This window comes from Mauremys mutica, chromosome 2 (genome assembly GCF_020497125.1).
Source record: "Mauremys mutica isolate MM-2020 ecotype Southern chromosome 2, ASM2049712v1, whole genome shotgun sequence".
Taxonomy (NCBI): Eukaryota; Metazoa; Chordata; order Testudines; family Geoemydidae; genus Mauremys; species Mauremys mutica.
This window is the reverse complement of record NC_059073.1, coordinates 14,092,970-14,111,347: the sequence shown is the minus strand read 5'-3', so window position 1 is coordinate 14,111,347 and position 18,378 is coordinate 14,092,970. Positions and strand designations below refer to the sequence as shown.

At 46.9% G+C, this 18,378-nt stretch overlaps 1 protein-coding gene across 1 annotated transcript in view; it reads right to left on the bottom strand.

The window, feature by feature from the left end:
- The window catches only part of KCNK9 (potassium two pore domain channel subfamily K member 9), a 119,207-nt gene extending 104,645 nt beyond the window's left edge, over positions 1 to 14,562 (bottom strand). Inside the window, exon 1 of the mRNA XM_045002886.1 lies at positions 13,964 to 14,562. Coding sequence (XP_044858821.1) covers positions 13,964 to 14,519 — 556 coding nt within the window. The 5' untranslated portion in view covers positions 14,520 to 14,562. The remainder of the gene's footprint in view (positions 1 to 13,963) is intronic.
- Between the last annotated feature and the right edge of the window lie 3,816 nt (positions 14,563 to 18,378).

The window sequence follows — 18,378 nt, the reverse complement described above, 5'->3', positions numbered from 1 at the left end:
AGAAAGTCCCTGCTTGCAGCTTTCTGAACAAACCTGTGTCCTTAAAGATGCGGGTGCTATGCATCTTCCCTGACCATCCCACATTGATGTCTGTAAAATGCCCCAGCACTCGGCAGCTCCCATGTGACTTCTAAGGCCAGATTTTCAAAAGAGCCCAAACCCCAACATGCATCCAATGTGTTGAGCTCTTTTGCACCTGTGTTGTATTAACGCCAAAGGAAGCCAGTGCACATCTATCCAAAGATGAAATAGATATTTAGCATATAGTGCCCAGATTCCCAATCCCTTAACTGATCAGTATCAATTCCAACCAAGCACATGACTTGTTAACACAATGGTACCCCTCCATCTACATAACAAACCCACTCAGAGGGAGAAAAATCTACATAACCACATTTTTGAGACATACTTTAAAAACACCCTGATTCCTCCCTGGGCAAGGGCTCTTGGAGGAACTGGTTACTTTTGAATAGTAATTCAGTATTCTTCTGGACAGCAGCAGCATTTTACCAGACCAAGGGCTGTATTCTGGCTGTTGCACACTGCAGGAGGGGGATGGAGACATGAAGCACCTAAGCAGCAGGTACTGAAGCACTGCATGCAGAGGACAAAAGCGAGCAGTATGCTTCCAGGTGCACTGGCACGGCAGGATTAGGAGGACTAACAGCTACATCCCATGAAAGTGAGCACTTCTCAAACAGCCAGCCTCCAGCTTCTAGTGGATAAGAAGCAGGGTGGTATAACCTACCAGGTCATTTCTACTTTAGATGCCGGGGGGTGCAGTCGGGCTGAGTTATCCCCATGCTTTCTGCTAATGGACCACGAGCCCTGGCCTTTGTCTCCCTCTGTACTGGTGAGGATTCATAGATTCCAAAGCCAGAAGAGGATCACAATGGTCCCTACTCTGACCTCCTGGATAACACAGGCCATAGAACTTCCCCAAAAGAATTCCTAGAGCAGATCTTCTAGACAAACATCCAATCTGGATTTAAGAATGGTCAGTGATGGAGAATCCACCACGACCCTTGGCAAATTGTTCCAATGGTTACTGACGCTCACCATTAAAAATGAACACCATACGTAATTAGGTAATAAAAGGTAATAATTGGAGATATACCAATCTCCTAGAACTGGAAGGGACCTTGAAAGGTCATCGAGTCCAGCCCCCTGCCTTCACTAGCAGGACCAATTTTTGCCCCAGATCCCTAAGTGGCCTCCTCAAGGATTGAACTCACAACCCTGGGTTTAGCAGGCCAATGCTCAAACCACTGAGCTATCCCTCAGGAAAAGAAGGGTTCCATCCCTGCCCCTCTCTTTTACCCAGACACACGGGGACACCCAAACTCTAGCCCTCAGATGGCAGCTGTGCCAACCAATACCTGCTACCTTCCAGTCAACTGTGACTGCTCTAATACGTGAGTTTGACTGAACCATTCAAAACCATATGCTCACAGGTGGTAAACACCCCAACTCCACTGTAGGCGAGCAAATGCATAACTGGAAGATAGTAATGGTCTAGAAAGACCTACCATAGAAACTCATTGTTAAGATAAGGTGGGCGAGCCTAAGAACACATCATAAAAGGCTGAAACCCTAGTACACTTACTAGTGGTTAAGAGTAAATACTTCATCAAAACACCAGCTTCTGCCTAAGTACAACAGGAGCTGCTCAAAGCCAATTCTGAGCACAGTGAGCCTCTACTGATTGTGAGTGAAGTTGTTTCATGGGTTATAAACTGGCTCTGGTGCATTTGCAAGGAGGATATTACAACAGTAGGGTCAAATTAACCCCTGGACGAGACCAGGGATCAATATGGCTCACAGAGTGTTAGCTACTAGAAAGTAGAGGAGCTGTGCATCTTAAAGCCATGTTGGGGTGGGTGTTTGTGAAGAAAACAAGAAAGCAGCCATTCGGAATCATCTCTAGCTATTGCTTCTCAAGCATTAAAATAGCCCCCGAGTTGTGCAGTGCATTCAGGAGCTGGCTTGTAATATAGCTAATTTGCCTCTGTTGGCCTACATAAGTAAGTATCAGCTAATGCTGCTTCCTCTGACTGGCCTAGTGTGGTCATTAAGGCAAATGCATCGGTAGTGAAGCTCTAATTGTTCTGGAAAGTACCCTTTAAATAATAGCCCTTTTATTACCAGTCATGATCTGTCTTAAGAACAATTCATGTACTTAAGCCCTTTGCTTTCAAAGGCCAGATGCTCACATGTGTGCAGACCAGAGGTGCTGGACAGGTATTCCCTGATAAAGTTACCATCTCCCTCCTTTTTTGTGATATTTCTTACCACACAAAGCAACATGGGAAGGGAGGCCGTGTGTGTATGTTTGTATGCGTGCACATGCACATGTATACAACTCAGATTCCCCAAGACATCAGTACAGGGCCGGTGCAACCATTTAGGCAAACTAGGCGGATGCCTAGGGCGCCTAGTGGTTGGGGGCACCTAAAAGTCCCCTCAGGTGAGGAGGTGGAGTGGAGCTGAGCTGGGTGTGGGGGCGCGCAGGGAGGCTTGCCCGCAGTAATGGGGGAGGGGGCGCACAGGGGAACAGCTCCCCGCCCCAGTTTACCTCCACTCTGCCTCCTCCGCTGAGCACACAGCCCAGCTCTAAGTCTCCTCCAATCAGTGCCGCAAGCCTGGGCGGGGAGGAGAATTAGAGCAGCGCCGGCGTGCTCAGTGGAGAAGGCGGAGCCGAGGTGAGCTGGGGCGGGCTACCCAGGCAGGGTTAGGTGCCGTGGCGGGGGAGGAGGGAAGTCTCCCCAGGCAGGGTTAGCTGCCGTGGTGGGCGGGGAGAGAGGGGGGAAGTCTCCCCAGGCAGGGTTAGCTGGCGGGGGGGGGGAGGAGTCTCCCCAGGCAGGGTTAGCTGGTGGGGGGGGGGAGGAGTTTCCCCAGGTGGGGGTTACCTGCGTGGGGGGACAGTGGGGAGAGGGGTTTGCTGTCGTGGTGGGGGGGGTAGCTGCTGTGGGGGAGCTCCCCGGGTGGGGGGCTCAGTTAGCTGCCGTGGGGGGGCGGGGTTAGCTGTGTGGGGGGTGCAAGGTGGAAGTTTCGCCTAGCGCGCGAAACTTCCTTGCACCGGCCCTGCATCAGTAAACACATCTTCGGAAGTATTTTGGTCAAATTCTACCCTCAGATGCCTGTAAGCAGTTCCTGGACATGAATTCAAAGCCAAAATGTGTCCCTTGCACAAGGCAGAAGGAAGAAGAACTTATTGTTTCAACTATTTGTTGCCTGAAATGAGCTTGATCTCATTTTAACAATAATTGTTCAAAGGTGCAGAAGCTAAAAACCTCCCAGAGAAAATCCACCTGTGGTACCATCTGTAGCAAGGGGCACAGTGGTTCATGTATTTTCAAGAGTGTTGGATATGAGAGATGGGCAACCCCTTTGAGATACAATAAGAATCTCTCCTCTGCAAAACCTTGGCCCTAACTCAAATCAAACCCAAACTGAGCTTCTTTGGGATTCAGACATAGTTGATTAACATTTATGTGCCTTATTTTTAGAGCCCAAATACCACTGAAAGGACATGCTTACACAAGCAGAAGCAGGAAGTACCAGAAATCTCACAAGGAAGCATATTCACAAGATGTTTGGATAGTTCAAAGCAACATCAGAGACGTATTGCGACTTCAAGGTTCTTCCCTGATGCAAACTCCAAAACTAAGGTCAACTATCACTACTTCATGGAGGGTCCTATAATATTTCAGATACAGTAGCTTTATAGTCATAGCCTTATGTATTCCACAACACTGGAGTAAATTCTGCTACAACATCCCTAGTTTCTGCAATGGACTTCATTTAAATTCCAAACCGGAGCTTTCATGAATTGTTGCAATTATTATTACTACACGCACCATTGTCTTGCTCTGGATTAAATCAGGCCTGTTCCCCTGTGTACCATAGACCCCAAGCTGTTAATAGCTACTGGGGATTCTCCTTTAGCTCAGGTGGTAAAGGGCTGTGCTTTTGAAGCAGGAGGAGACAAAATCTATCCCTGCTGCCCCAGCAAACTTCCATCATAACATACAGCAAAGTGACAACTGCAAAGCTCCTCTGTGGCCGTAGATTTGTTAAAATACTGCCTTTGTGTCACAACTTCCATGGCAACAGCCTGTGATGACTTAAACATAGGACTAGGACATTGCTGGTAGACACAGCTAAAAGAGAAGGTAGGTTGTGGAGGATAAAACATGCCACCACCTGGACCTAAAATGTCTTCATAATAGGATAATGGAGACATACAGAAAACTGCTGGCACCACCAATTACCTCGAGAATAGAATTTTTGTCTCCAATTTCCCTTCAGTATGAGCTTTAAGAATTTCCGCAGGTTGAGGGACAGCACCATTTGCCCTGATCTGACCTCTTGTACTATACAATTAGCTGCTGTGGGTTTAATTCGTCACTCTGTGTATTATCAGTCTCAGGAAAAACACGCCTTTCCGAAGAGACTGCCACATTGAGCAAAGAGAGCTATCATTTTCAGTGATGGCAGAGCCTAGGAAACCATCTGCTGCCTGTCAGATCCCTATAACCCCACAGTGAGCGGGCTCTTCTGCAAGATGTTCTTCTCGGTTGTGCTGCTTTGGTATGATCCAGGATTCAACTCAAGGGACAATATAAAATTCTTTCCCTCTTAATCACCCTAACAAGTAACAAATACATACGTGCCCCTTAACAGGGAGTTGTCATTCATTGCAATGCCCACATCATCTCAATAATGCGAGCAGTTAAAAATGGAGAGTGAGCCCTTAACCAACTGAATGTTGCATAAGCCTCCTATGGCAATCTGCCCAACATTAAAAAAATGTTTATATAATTCTGGGAAAAAATGCCAAGAAACTTGGAGGGGTGTTTTCTTTCCTGAAGCAGAAAGGAAGAAAGTGCATATTAAGCTTTAAAAATAAAAAAATCCACTATCTCAGCTGATCAGAAGAGGATGTTAACTGTCAGGCAATGGGGAAAGAATGCATAATATATTTTTTAAAACAACAGCAAAAATAAGCATCAAAGCTCTTCTTGCAGATTTCTCTGTCGAAAGTTGGAGATGTAGCTTAATCCCTCACTCCTTGAAAAAAGCTTCATGCTAATCCTAGCTGTAAACTCCAAAGACAACATAAGCTCAACCTCAGCAAACCACGTATGTTTCTTTGTTTGGGGGAAAATGTGCATATAAAAACTGCACTTGTACAGCAAGAACTCATAACAACAGGTCAATACATCGCTTGCGTTCCCTTCTTTGAATGTCTGTTATTTGCTTTACACTACAGAGAATTCTTTAGGAGTTTGGCTGCTACAGAATGTGGCTCCTTGGATCACGGAATGTATGGACCTGAATAAGGACCTGATCCAAAGCCCACTGAACTAAACGGGAGTATTTCACTGGCTTCAAGAGGCTTCAATCAGGCCCTAAATTTCCAGACGTCCTAGGATCCAGGTAATATAGGCATAGGATGCCACCCATGATCTACTGTGTACAATAAACATGTACTGCAGTCAGTAGCAACCTGTTGGCTCACATCAGAAGCAGAGAGGACTATGACTGATTAGCTCTGCATTACCAGCAGATGTCCTTGATGGCTAGCTTGTATTAGGGGGAAGATGGCTAATTCATCCAGCCACAATCATAACAAAGGCTGGGATTTTCAATAAAAGTCACCTAGCTCTTTAAGCCTTCTTTTGAAAATCCCTCCCCAAGATGATAATAAAACAGAATAGTACGTGCCCATCTCTATATAATTTGGCTGTATTTCCATGCACAGATTCTGCTGCTATCCAGAACCATGAGACCCAAGTTAGAGAAGCTTGTTTATAATATCATGAATCCACGACGAATGTCTGCCTTTGGTATACCCACATTCGGGGGAGGTACTATTTACCTGGATATAAACTAGGAAAGTCTGTGTGGTGTTGTGGTACCATGAAAAACAAATATCAAGGCCCTTAAATTGAGACATCCCTCAAAATACAACCCATGAAAATTTCTAATGAAAGGTTTGGGGTTTTTTTTGAATGATTCACAAACAAAACTGGACTTTGAATGAAAAAGGCCTTTGAAAACATATGTTTAACGGTGACAAAAAATGTTGACATTAAAGATTCATCACGTTTTCCAAGCCTCCACCCCATAATAGATTAATGGATAGAGTAGGATAACACATATTGAATATGCTATTGAGATATAAAAATGAAGAACTGTTAAATGGTAAGACCAAGGGCTTTGTTAGCTAGATTTTAATAAATTGTAATTATGTATAGGGAACGAGTATAGAGAAGGTAACACTTCAGCCAAAGCCTTGCCTGGCATAAGTGATTTGTTTAAAACGACGGTATTGTTGGCGAGATAAGTAATATGTCATGCTGGAAGGTGTAAGTAAGAGCTACACAAACATGTAATGATAAATATAAAACACGCTTTGTCTGGGAAGGCTCAGGAACAGAGTGACAGAGAATGACGTGACCCCAAAAGTGCAAAAACAGCAGGAAAAATGCAGAGGTTGGGTAAATGAAGTCTGCATATACATCATGTACGGGATACTTAACAAAACCAAGGGGTAATGTGCTAAAAGTCGACTGGATAAAGATTAAGGAATCTGTAATGTAGACATGTTTAAAACACCTAAGTGAACAAGGCTCAGATTGGAAAAAACACTGATGCAGAAAGTGAAGGAATGGGACTGAAGGACTAGCCCAAGGGGTCAGAGAAGGGAACGGCCATCATGGAATGTGAAAGAACTGCCCAGTGCCCAGAATGTGGTAACTTGGGCCCATTTACCTATTCCATCTTGTCTGTTATTATTTGCTGGCATCAGTACATTTGTCTGACAATAATTCTGTCTGAAATTGTACAAATAAAGGCAAAAACTGATTAAGCCTAAATCGGGTGGATTTATGAGACAGTTTCATACTTTTACCTCCAGCAGTGGTTTGGAGGCATAAGAACAGGTTTTGGATCCAGCTCCACTCCAGTTCCCATCCTGGCTCTGCTACTGAAGCAGTGTGTGACTTTAGGAAAGTCACTTAACCTTCCTATCTCTCAACTGAGGAGATGTTTTTACAGGATTTACCAATCCCACAGAAATGCTGTGAGGGTTAATTACTGAATGGCTGTACAGCATTTTGAACATGCAAGGTAAGATATGATGTTCGTTATTCGTGTTACAATACAGCATTGATCACACCCATCACTGTTTACCAAACAATGGTCCCCAGCACAAGGGTATGAGCTCCTCCTCTAGGGAGCCAGCACCCTGAACTCCTATTGCCTTTGGCAGGAGTTAAAGACACTTAGTTCCTTGCATGAAGCAAGGATCAGATGAAATAAAAACAATGGGCTCGGTCAAGGGCTGTCTTTCCATTGGATAACTTTCCTTTGGCTCCAGTCCTGTATGCACAGGGGCCTGATCCGGATCCCACTGAAATCAATGAAGTTTTGCTATTAATTTCAATGGGATCAAGAGCGGGCCCATGGATAAATCAATTAATGAGCTGTCTCTTGAGCTTCTTTTCCTCCTCCCATATTTCTCTTCCTCCCTGCTTCTTTTAACTGCCCCATCAATGCCTCTGCTCCTTCTCTCGTCCCCCTTCTTTTTCCTTCCTTCCTTCCTTGACAGTTTGCCCGTTTGTTTCATTTATACTGCGATTTGTTTTGGCATTGCGTAGTTATTGCACAAAGTGAAGTACGGGTGTACAGACACAGACACTTATAAGCCATTCCTAGGAAAGGTGCACAAGGAATTCAGACACTTGATATGGGTATAGAAAAATAAACAACGAGTATATTCAAAGGCTATACAAGAGAGAAGAACAAAGTGTCACTTAAAAGATCTTGGACTTTCTTTCTCCATAGAAAAAAAAATGTACTGAGCAGGAACGGTCCCAGCCATTTTGCCGGCCAGGGCAGAAAACATTTTCACAACCCCCTCATCCCCAGTGACCAAGCCAAAAAAAGAAGATGCCCTAACCACAGCCAACAAATCAGTGGATTAAAAGAAAGAGGAAAAAACTTGCAAAGCTATGGAGCCCCTTGGAAGATGGCCCCCAGGGGTGACTTCCTTGCTTGCCTGCCCCTAGAACTGACCCTGATCCCAAGGAGCATCAGAGTTTGTGAAAAATAGAAAAAGGAAGAAAGTGAAGAAAAATTAAAAGGGAACAGAAAGGCAAGGAGAAGAGAGAGAAAGGACGCCAAATGCTACATAATAATAATGAAATCAGTCACCCATTTCTCAGATTTGTATCAAGAAGCTCTGGGCACAACAATCACCAAAGGCTAAGGGACTTTTGGGTGTTTCAGAAACCAAACTGTCACGGAGTCCCTGGGCGACGCTTTGGAACTGCTCCCCACAAAGCTAGTCAGGACTTTGGGGAGCCTCCTCTCCCTTGGAGCAGACTGTCTTCAGGGCAAGAAGCTCACACGGCTTCATCTTCCTGGGTCTGACCTTGGAGCATTCAGCGAGTCCGCCCAGGCAGGGTCCTGGGGAAGCCAGAGGGTCCTGCACGCACCCCCGCTTCACAGTCAGACGTGGCTCTTAGCCAGCCAGTAAAACAGAGGTTTATTAGATGACAGGAACACGGTCTAAAACAGAGCTTGTAGGTACAGAGAATTGGACCCCTCAGCCGGGTCCATTCTGGAGCCCAGCAAGCCAGACAACCCCGTCTGCCCTCACTTCCCATCCCCAGCCAGCTCCCAACTGAAACCCCCTTCAGCTGCTCCTTTTCTGCTGAGTTCCTTTCCCGGGCCAGGAGGTCACCTGATCTCTTTGTTCTCCCACACCTTTAGCATCCCCTTGCAGGGGGGAAGGGTTCAGGCCATTAGTTGCCAGGAGACAGAGTGTTGGCCAGAAACTGAGGCACCCACACAGTATTCTGAGGAAACATTAAGAACAGTCCCACTTCATCACACCAACTGCAGCCTATTATTGTATATATAACTTGGATATGTTATCCTGGGCAAACGTGGTTTAAGATCAATCTAAATTACATTTCAGCCTTCTTTGGAAACCGTTTTAAAATGGGTCCTGCTAACATGACTATAGCATGATGTCGACAGGGTATAAGTGTGAAAAAAACATTTTTCTTTTAATAGACTGAAGAATTGTCTCTAAAAACATGTTAACAAAGTTGTGGACTGGCCACATTGACGGCACAACTGCGGTAACGGCAAACTATTTTTAAATGGTTTCATGCAGTTGGAAATATAGTATAGATGGGCCTTTTAAGATTCACTGAACCTATTCTACAGTTGTATGGACACCTGGAGTACTACAATGTGGCTGACTCTGCATGTTCATGTACAATGTGATCATATCCACAGAGTTCTACAAGTTGGCTGACCTCATTGGTATGAAGGTGCAATCAACAGAGACTACAAGTCTCACAATTTAATACTCTGGGCCAGAGCTCCACTGGCATGAATTAGAAGAGTTTCATTGACTTCAAAGGAGCTATGCCCATTTGTACCACAAGTGCATGTGGCCCTCCCTCTTGATCTGAATGTATTAAAGAGGAGAGTGGCTCCAATCGGCTCTCTTTTATTTAAATTAGATATGGCCTTCATGCGGCTGGCAAGTTGCTGATGCAGCCGTTGGCTGACCAAATCATGGACTTCTTTGTTCTATCACTTCCAAGACCTTTCCATACAAGGATCTCAATGCACTTTACAAAAATTAAGCAAGCAAATCTTACCCATCCTTCTGCAGTAGGTATTATTATGCCCATTTTACAGATGTGTAAATTGAAGCACAGAGAGGGTAAGTAGCTTAAAGGCTGTCCTGAACAGAAATGCATTTAATCGTGTGTTTAGCTACTTTCTTAAATCTGGGGCCAAACGCTCTGTGAAGCAGCTATCTGTTGTTTGCAAAGCATCCCTATCAGTGGAAGCATCATCTACTGGGTATTGCAGATACTATACAGCATTCTCCAAAAACACCACATCTCTGTTGATCAGAGTGTTTCAATCTCTTCTCACAGTAGACTATGGACTGAGTTCAAAAAGTCAGAAGATCATCAAGCTAGAAAACCAGCTCTTTGAGACTCCCTCTGCACATCACATGCCATGTCTGCATTCAGCTCTCATTACTTTATGCAGTCACTTCTTTTTTCCAAAAAAAGAACATCCTCAATCTGTTCATTGCTTTAGTTCATTTTAGGGCAACATAAACAGCTTTCAGTTCTTTACAATCCACACAAGCCTTCAGAAATATTCAGTGTTTACTAGGGCTCTGTAGTGTTAAATCAAGTATGACTATCACCCTTAAAAGCCTAAACGATGGAGTCATAGCTATACTACTAACACATTTTGACAGGGTCACCACCTGCCTAAGTAAAAACAGTTTACTCACCCCTGTAAACCTAGAAGGTGGAGTCACAAGTTACCAGAATTTCTTTTCAAAAGTTGGCATTGTTATTCGTAATACCCAGACTCTTAATTTACTCAACGGTATAAATGACAGTGTATCATTTAAAAGATAAATAGCTGGAAGGAATATTAGATTCATTTACTCTCTCTCATCCTCTTGGCCTGATAGCTGGAAGTGGATGGGAGCTGATATTAACGAAGTGAGAAGAATCCTGAATTAAAATCAGTAAGTGTTGAGAGCCATAAGTGTCTGATTACTTCCTTTGACCATGTGAAAACTTTCTCATAATTCTAACAGGACAAAAACTTCAATAAAAGGGATGTTTCTATTCTGCCACTGGATTTTAAGAATAAGGTTACAGAAAATCGTGATGTTTGCTCTTGCTAATTCCTTGCTAGAGATATTAGAAAACAGAAGTAAAATAATATTGTAATCTGAGTTTGGGAAGATCTCCTGGGGAAAGAATACAAATCCTCTTTCCATTTACTTGGTACTCTCAGATTCCTTTATTTAGAACTGGGATTGACAAGTTACACAGACCAGCAACTACCTACTACCGCAAGCCAATAAAAATAAAATGATCTAGAGAATACGAGAGTAAAAAGTTGGCTAAATCTTATTACTGCAACTGACTTGGAAGGTTTTTAATTATTTATACTTCCATTAAAATAGATCTTTAATTATCTATATTTAAGACGAACTAATGAGTTGTGTTTCTTTTTAATGTGGAGTCAAAATTTGGCAAAATGTGGATACTGCAGGACATTTGCTGCAGGGAGCTGTCCCATTCAGCACCATATTTGTACAGTAGACGTTCAAAATGAAGCTCAATAAATACAAGTCAATCTTACTTTCATTTGGGTCCTTTTTCTAAATAAATAGTCTCTACCAGGCTGAGATAGTCATTATGATCATCAAAACTAATTTTACAGGGGCACTTAATGACTGGGCCATTTTCGTTAACACAGTATGTGCTTCTTGAATTCAACCTGGAAGGTTTTGAAGGAAGAATGAGATGTGCATGCAAGCAATGTGTGCAAGTTTAGAATAAAAACAGGAACAGCAACAGAAGATTAACCTGAACAGTTAATATTATTGCACAATATAAGAAGCAATATCAGAGGAAAAATGCTTTAGTATTTCCTTTCAATGCCCAAGAACTTCTTAAGTAGACCAAAATTGAAAATGAGAAGCTTTTTACTGGAAAATTAATCTTTTTGGATGAACAAGTAATTTATCCACAATATTTCATCCACTCTAATTTTTTACAATTGTTATAAAAGATAACATCACTGGGCAACTTATGTTTTGAATGGATTATGTGAAAGACAGAGTAGAAGAAAAGCAAGACAGATATAGTAACTAATTTATTAATAAACTTTTGGAATATTGATCACTTATCCTGCCAGAGAATACACTTATAAATACTAGTTAAGATATCTCCCCATTGTGTCTTTCCACTGCATTGTTTCTTCCAGCACTTGACTACTGCTATAGATATTGTAATGTTAAAAGAATGCTGACCTCCCAAAGTGCCTCAGCCCACTGACAAGAATGGTACCCTGTGCAAGAAATGGGTACCTGTCCAAGGCTATTGATTTTCTTAAACGTATCTAAACTCTTCATTTTAGAAAACACCTAAGCATTGTGTAACTGACATTGTTGACTTAATAAACTTCAGCCTTCATTTTAGCAAAAGAAATTGGACTCTTCTGTATTTTTCATTAAGTCATTTCTGTTGTATCTCAAAGGAAAACATTGATCCAACTTTCCTCAACTTTGGAAACAAAAGTAAGTTTTTGTTTATTTCCAGGCAAAACATTGTTTAAGAAAAAAAAACTCATTTACAACCCTTCATACCCATCACCAGCATAGCTTAGTGACTGTGAAAATATTTAACTGTTGTTTACAGCAGGCATACAAAGTACAGTAAGTAAACGGACACATGTATTTAAATCATATAATAAGCCATATGGACAAGATAGTTCAATGTTTTAGTAAGGCATAAATAAAAAACTAAAAGATGCAAAATTGGGGAGAAGAAATCCCACTGAACAAAACAGGAATCTAGTTCTGGCTTTATAGAGCATGCACAATAACCATATGTTGCATGGCCTCCTATGAAATATTTATGTTTTCTATTCATAAAAAGATGTCTGGCAGTGGGGAAAAAAATAGTCAAGGAAATAAACAAAAGCAGAGACTCTCTCTTAAAAATCTCATCACCTCCATAAAGAGAACTAGGCTTCACATTGTCAGATGATCTTTCGAAGAAAATGATTCGCTGCCCCAGGTAAGAAAGTCAAAATATAGATGTAAGTAAACACTTTTTCCTGACAGCTCAAAGGAGAGTGGATATTCTGCTGAAAACTGACAGTATCTTTAGGTGGTAATGTGCAAATTTGTTGTAACAAGCCCTAAACAGTCAAAAGATAGTGTCTGTCTTTATTAACAACAGTAAGCTGCTCTTTCATGTCCTGTTCAATATAATGCACTATCAAACATTCACTGAGCTGAAGTGACCTTCTCAGATCTCTACAGATGTTAAAGAGGAACATGTCCTGTGAGAAGGACATATCAGCTGCCTCATTAAATGCAGCCTATTTAGTATAAAACAAGTAACAACGTCAACACTATACAGGCCAAAGCAACAGTGCTACAGTTTTATCTGTAGATTACAGCCTCTAGTAGTCGACCTGCTTGTTTTTATTTCAGGAAACAAAACTTTGTTTGGAACCTGCAGTTTTACTGGAGTGAAATATAGAACTGCAAAATGACAGCCTGTAGCTTTGTCAACATATTGTCACTTGACAGTCTCTGGAAACTTCACTTTGAAGTTGAGTAATGAATAAGGGTGAGTGATTGTCTTTATGTTTGTTTAATTGTTTACCCCAAAAAATGCAGGCTCGGGTGTGACACAACACACCACTGTTCAAGCACCAGTCACTGCAATTTGCAAAACAAAATTTCTGGAAAATAAGGGTTGTAAACAAGGCAGCCACAGAGAGAAACGACGACTGTATTCAGCGTCTCCTGGCACAGCACCCACCACTACCAACACTGTTTGCAAACAGAGAGAGACAACTTTTCCCATGATTAAATGAAGACTTATGATTAGCTGATGCTGGCTTCACTGCCATCATCATCAAATAGCTCTTTGCATGAGTCCCCCCCCCCCCAAAGTCCCTGAAGCTTGCAAGTGAAGGAGTGCCCAGGGTACAGTAAGTAGCTAAGCCAGGAGTTGCAGAGCAGAATGGGTTGCACATCCCAGCCACCTGCCTTGAGGTTCCCGAGCAGAGTTTTGGCGTCTATTATCCTTCTCCTCCCCTTCCCCGGAGAGAGCATGAATCTCGCTTGGTGGCCAACGCCAGCCCCCTTCCTACCCCCTCACCCAACTTCAGACACACGCTCCAGGTGCAAGAGGACAAAGGCTGCGCCTCGGGGTGACTGGTGGGCCATCGCAAAGCCCCTGGAAAGACACTAGCTGCACACCACGGGGATAGGGAGGGGAAGGGGTCCTGAGCGACTTCTGCCCTGTTTAACCCTTTGCATCCAACAGCTCGTGGCATCCCTCGGCCAGGCCAGGGGCCGGGCACTCACCGATAGTCGTGATGACGGTGATGGCAAAGTAGAAGGAGCCGGCGAATTTCCACTGGACCCCGGCCCGGTGGGGCTCGGACTGCATGATGACCAGCTCCAGCTGCCGGTAGTCCTCGCTGGTGATGTTGTACTTCCCTTTGAGCCGGATCTCCTCGGCTTTGAGCTTCTCCTCCTCCCGCATCTCGTTGTCGGACTCCAGGGCATCAAAGACGGCGGCCCCGACCAGCAGGTAGGTGAACGTGCAGATGATCAGGGACAGGGTCCGCACGTTCTGCCGCTTCATGGCCGCCAGCAAGGGGCGAGTGAGGGGACCATGTCCCCCCCCGGCCGTCCGGGGATCCGACAGGGTGCAGCAGCAGCAGCTGGCGGGGGGCAGCTGCAGGGGGCGGCGGCTGCTCCCGAGGCGCCGGGGCGGCTGCTCCCCGCCTCCCTGCTCGGGCTCCTGGGAGGAAGACAGGCACAGGAGGCTGCTGGAGCGCCTGGACCAGGTGCCCTGCAGCCGGGAAACTCTACGCAGGACTTGCCCAAGCCAAGCCGTCCCAGTGCGCAGGGCCATGCACAGCACCCCCCTCCCCGCTGCCTCCAGGAGTGGGCTGGGGGGGGGGACAAGAGCCCCACGGTCCTGGGGAGGGGAGGACCAGCCCTCGAGTGCTGGCGAGGAGAGGCTGAGCGGCACGGGGAGAGGGGTGGGGGGGGCAGGCGGGGAGCCACCCAGCAGCAAGGCAGACCCGGTGCAAGGGGAGGTTGGGTTTCTGCTGCTCCTCCGACAAGTTTCTTTACTCAGCACTTCTCAGGCTGGCGAGGGGGAGGGGAGGAATGGCGGGGGAGGGGGGGAGAGGGAGCAGCGTCCCCATCAGAGCTGCCTCGGGCAGGGCTGCACCGGGGCGGAGAGCTGCCGCCCAGGGGGAAGGGGGGTCGCTTCTGGAGAGGGTGAGGGAGAGGCTGCAGCGGCGGGCACGCCAGAGGGGCCGGGGAGGTGGGGCAGAGGCTTGCCCGGGACTGTCACTCTCCACTGGTTGCGTGCGGGGAGGAGGCGTGAGAGGAGCCCTCAAGGGAGGGCTGGTGCAAGGCACCCCCGCTCCGAGGCTGGGGAGCCCAGCTCCAGGCCGATGGTCAGTGGGTGCAGGTCCCCTGCCCACAGCGGATCGGAGCGATCCCCCGGGCGCAGAGCACTCCCGGGGCACCGGCGGCTTTGATGGCGGAGGCCAACTTTTTATGAATTGTTCCTAGCCAAAGAATTCAAACCGGGCGCTCTGCGGCGTCTGCCCTCAGCCGCTCCCCGCCGAAAGAGCCCGTCTGGCGTCAGGTGGCTGGAGATGGCCGATGCTCATGGAGACTCTCTGGAAGTCCAGCCCGACTATGAACGAGACCGTGTCAGACGTTAGCCTGTGAGTTTTCGGCAGCATACCCAGAAAGCGGGCTGTCCTCGCTGCGGGGAACCGAACTCGCGGGCGCCGCGTCCTTCCTGGGGTGAAGCAATCAGAGTCCACCGGCGCCGGGCACGACCCAGCGGGAGGAGGGTCCCCGGGGCCACGGAGACGCGTGCAAAAAGCAGAGGCGTTTCCCAGGGTGGAGAAAATCAGCAGCCCACCTGGCTGGAGCTCGCTCTAGCTCCGAGCAGACACATGCCCATCAACCTGTCTGGCCCATGGAGGTGAAGCATCACATCCCAGGGAGGCTCATTCCAGCCTTTCTGCGACGGGCAGGAAAAGACACCGAAACCATCCCCCGAAAATAACAACAGGAGCCAGGGGTGTCGCGCCCCTCCCCCCTCACACACACACCCCTCCTCAGCCAGACCCCAAAACTGCCACTTTCTATTGCTTTGGGGCTGTTGGGTTCCTTGGCCCAATGCCTTTTAAAAAGAGCAGTTCTCCGCCTCCTGCCAAGGACTTGACAGCATCTCGGGGAAAATCAAGCCACTGCTCCAAGCCATCTCGCTCGCTCCCGTCCTCCCAGCAGGCGGGGTGAACAGTCCCCAGGCAAACCAACCTGCAGTGGCTTTTGTGAGCGGCTGGGGTGGGTTTTTCCTATTAACCCGCTCCTCGCCGAAGCACCTTTGATGCTCCCGCGCTGCGCCCACCCTGCCTGCAAGAGGCTGCACTTGATCTGTTGCTCCCCTGGTCTCTCTCTCCCCGCAGGTCTCCTGCCTTGCACCATCGCAGGCGACTCGCTCCCGCTGGCTCGGTCCCCTCCCCCGCTGTGGCCACTCCCCGCCTGCTCCTACTATGCTCAGCCTAGCAGGGTTTTGCTGGGAGCCAGGCACCACGTGGTGCAGGTTTTCCAGGCGAGCTCCCTTCGCTCTTTCAGCCTGTCCATCAGCCAGGGGGGACCAGGTCTTGCTTCCCTGCCAGACTCCGCTGAGCCAGGGGCTGTGTGTGAGGAGGGATCCTGGGACCCGGGCTACAGGCGACGCTTCAGATCTTTGCCATGCGCGGAGGCCAGGAGTGAAACCAGTTTAAAACGCGCTCCGCAAAGTTCTCTGCTCCCCGCAGGTGTTGCTAAGCGGGCGAGGCAGGTGCTGAGCCCGCATTTTTCCACCCCTGCCTGCAGCCCTGCTTTTCTTGGTTAGCTCTCGCCGGACGGGCTCGGCTGGTCTCCCCCCACGCCCGCTACTTTTCTCGGGTGGGTCACCACCTAGTCCTCACCCCAGGCAAGACCCCTGGGGCCAGTGTGTAATGCGGGGCTACTCGCTGTGTCCGCTCGCCTGCAGCAGGGGAGCCGGGCACGGGACAAAGCAGAAGTTACCCACCACGAGTGGGGTTTCCCCCCCCCCGCGTGGTAATTGCAGCGGGCGGAATCACCCACCCCATCAGCGCCTGCCCCTCTCGGAGCCGCAAAGCGCTTTGGCAATATTACGCGGCGCGCTGTGTGAAATAAGCACCTTCGGTAAATACGGTGACTCAGAGCAGACAGCTGTTTATGGTTAAATAAAGCAAACCCCATTATAGACCCTGGAGCAATGAGGCGCGCGGCGATTAGAGCAATTATGAATCATGACTGGGCTTGGCTGCCCACGGCCAAGGGGGCTCTGCCAGGCGCTGGGAGGAGGCAGGTTGGTTCTGGGGCCATCACCCAGTGCCAGCTGCTAGCCAGAGAGGCGGGGTGGGCTTGTGGAGAAAGCACTGGGCTGGGATTCAGGCGGTTCTTGGCCTTGCTGCAGCCTCCCTGTATGCCCCTGGGGAAACCAAACTCTTTCTGCCCCCTACAACAGAACCTCATTGCTCCCCCTCTCCCCGATTTAGGTTGGGATTTTCAAAGAAGCGCAAGGGCATGAGTTGATCACTGGGAGTCCAGTGCCTAATTTATTTAGGACACAACCCCCGCCTTCAGGACAGGGACTCTCTCACACACTGTGTTTGCATGGCCCCTAGTACAATGGAGCTTTGATCCGGATTGGATCCGCTAGGTGCTACCCTAATCTGAACAAACAATAACCACCACCCTATTTATTCAAGGCTGACCAGGTTCCATACACAAAGACAGAGCTGGTCAGGGGATAAAGAGAGGAAGCTCTACCATGGCGGTGTGCTATATGTTTTTAATATGGATTTTCATTTAATTAAAGGCCTGGTGATGATGCTCATCACAAATATTCAGGAATGAGGCGTCACAGAGTTCCAGGTGTCTAGATACAGGCAATTCAGTAGGAGATTTCCAATAGCTTGAGGCATTCTGAAAATCCTGAGAGCCCCTCCTCCTGCTATTTTTACATGGTTGGGGCAGGTGTATTTTAGTAGGTCTGATTTAGGGCCAGAGCCTGAGGTGTTCGCTCAAGTCAATCTCCCCTTGATTTCAATGGAGACATTGGAATTTGGGCCTTCAGATGTAAGGCTGGGATTTTCAAAAGAGTGTAAGGGTCTTAGGTGCCTAATTCTCATTGAAATCCAATGAGACCTGGGCACCAAACTCCTGCAGGCTCGGTTCAGAGTCTCAGCCTATGTTTCCAAGACTTTGTCTTCCTCGATGCTTCCAGAGCAACTAGGACATTGTGAGGCTCAATGGATGATGACCAAGATTATCAAAAGTGACTAGTGATTTTGGATGCTCAAATTTGAGAAAATGTGTTAAGCACCCATCCTCTGAAAATCAGGCCCTTTTAAGATGGCTCAAGTTGGGTAGTCAAAAAGTGAGACACCAAAAATCACAGGGTCACGTTTGAAAACCTTGGCCAATTATTCTTGTAACTGAATATGGTGTGGGATTAGTTTCCAGAGCAGAGTAATATTTCATTAAGGTAATATCTTCGTCACAGCAGCTACATAGCTTACACACTTCCCAATCCACAACAACGACATACATGTCAGGAAGGACTCACACATGACAGACATGAGCTATAGTGTCTAGCGACAGAGACTGAAGAAAGAGTTGCTGCCCCCCGGCTTTTTGCAACTGAGCAGTCTGATTAAGGTTGC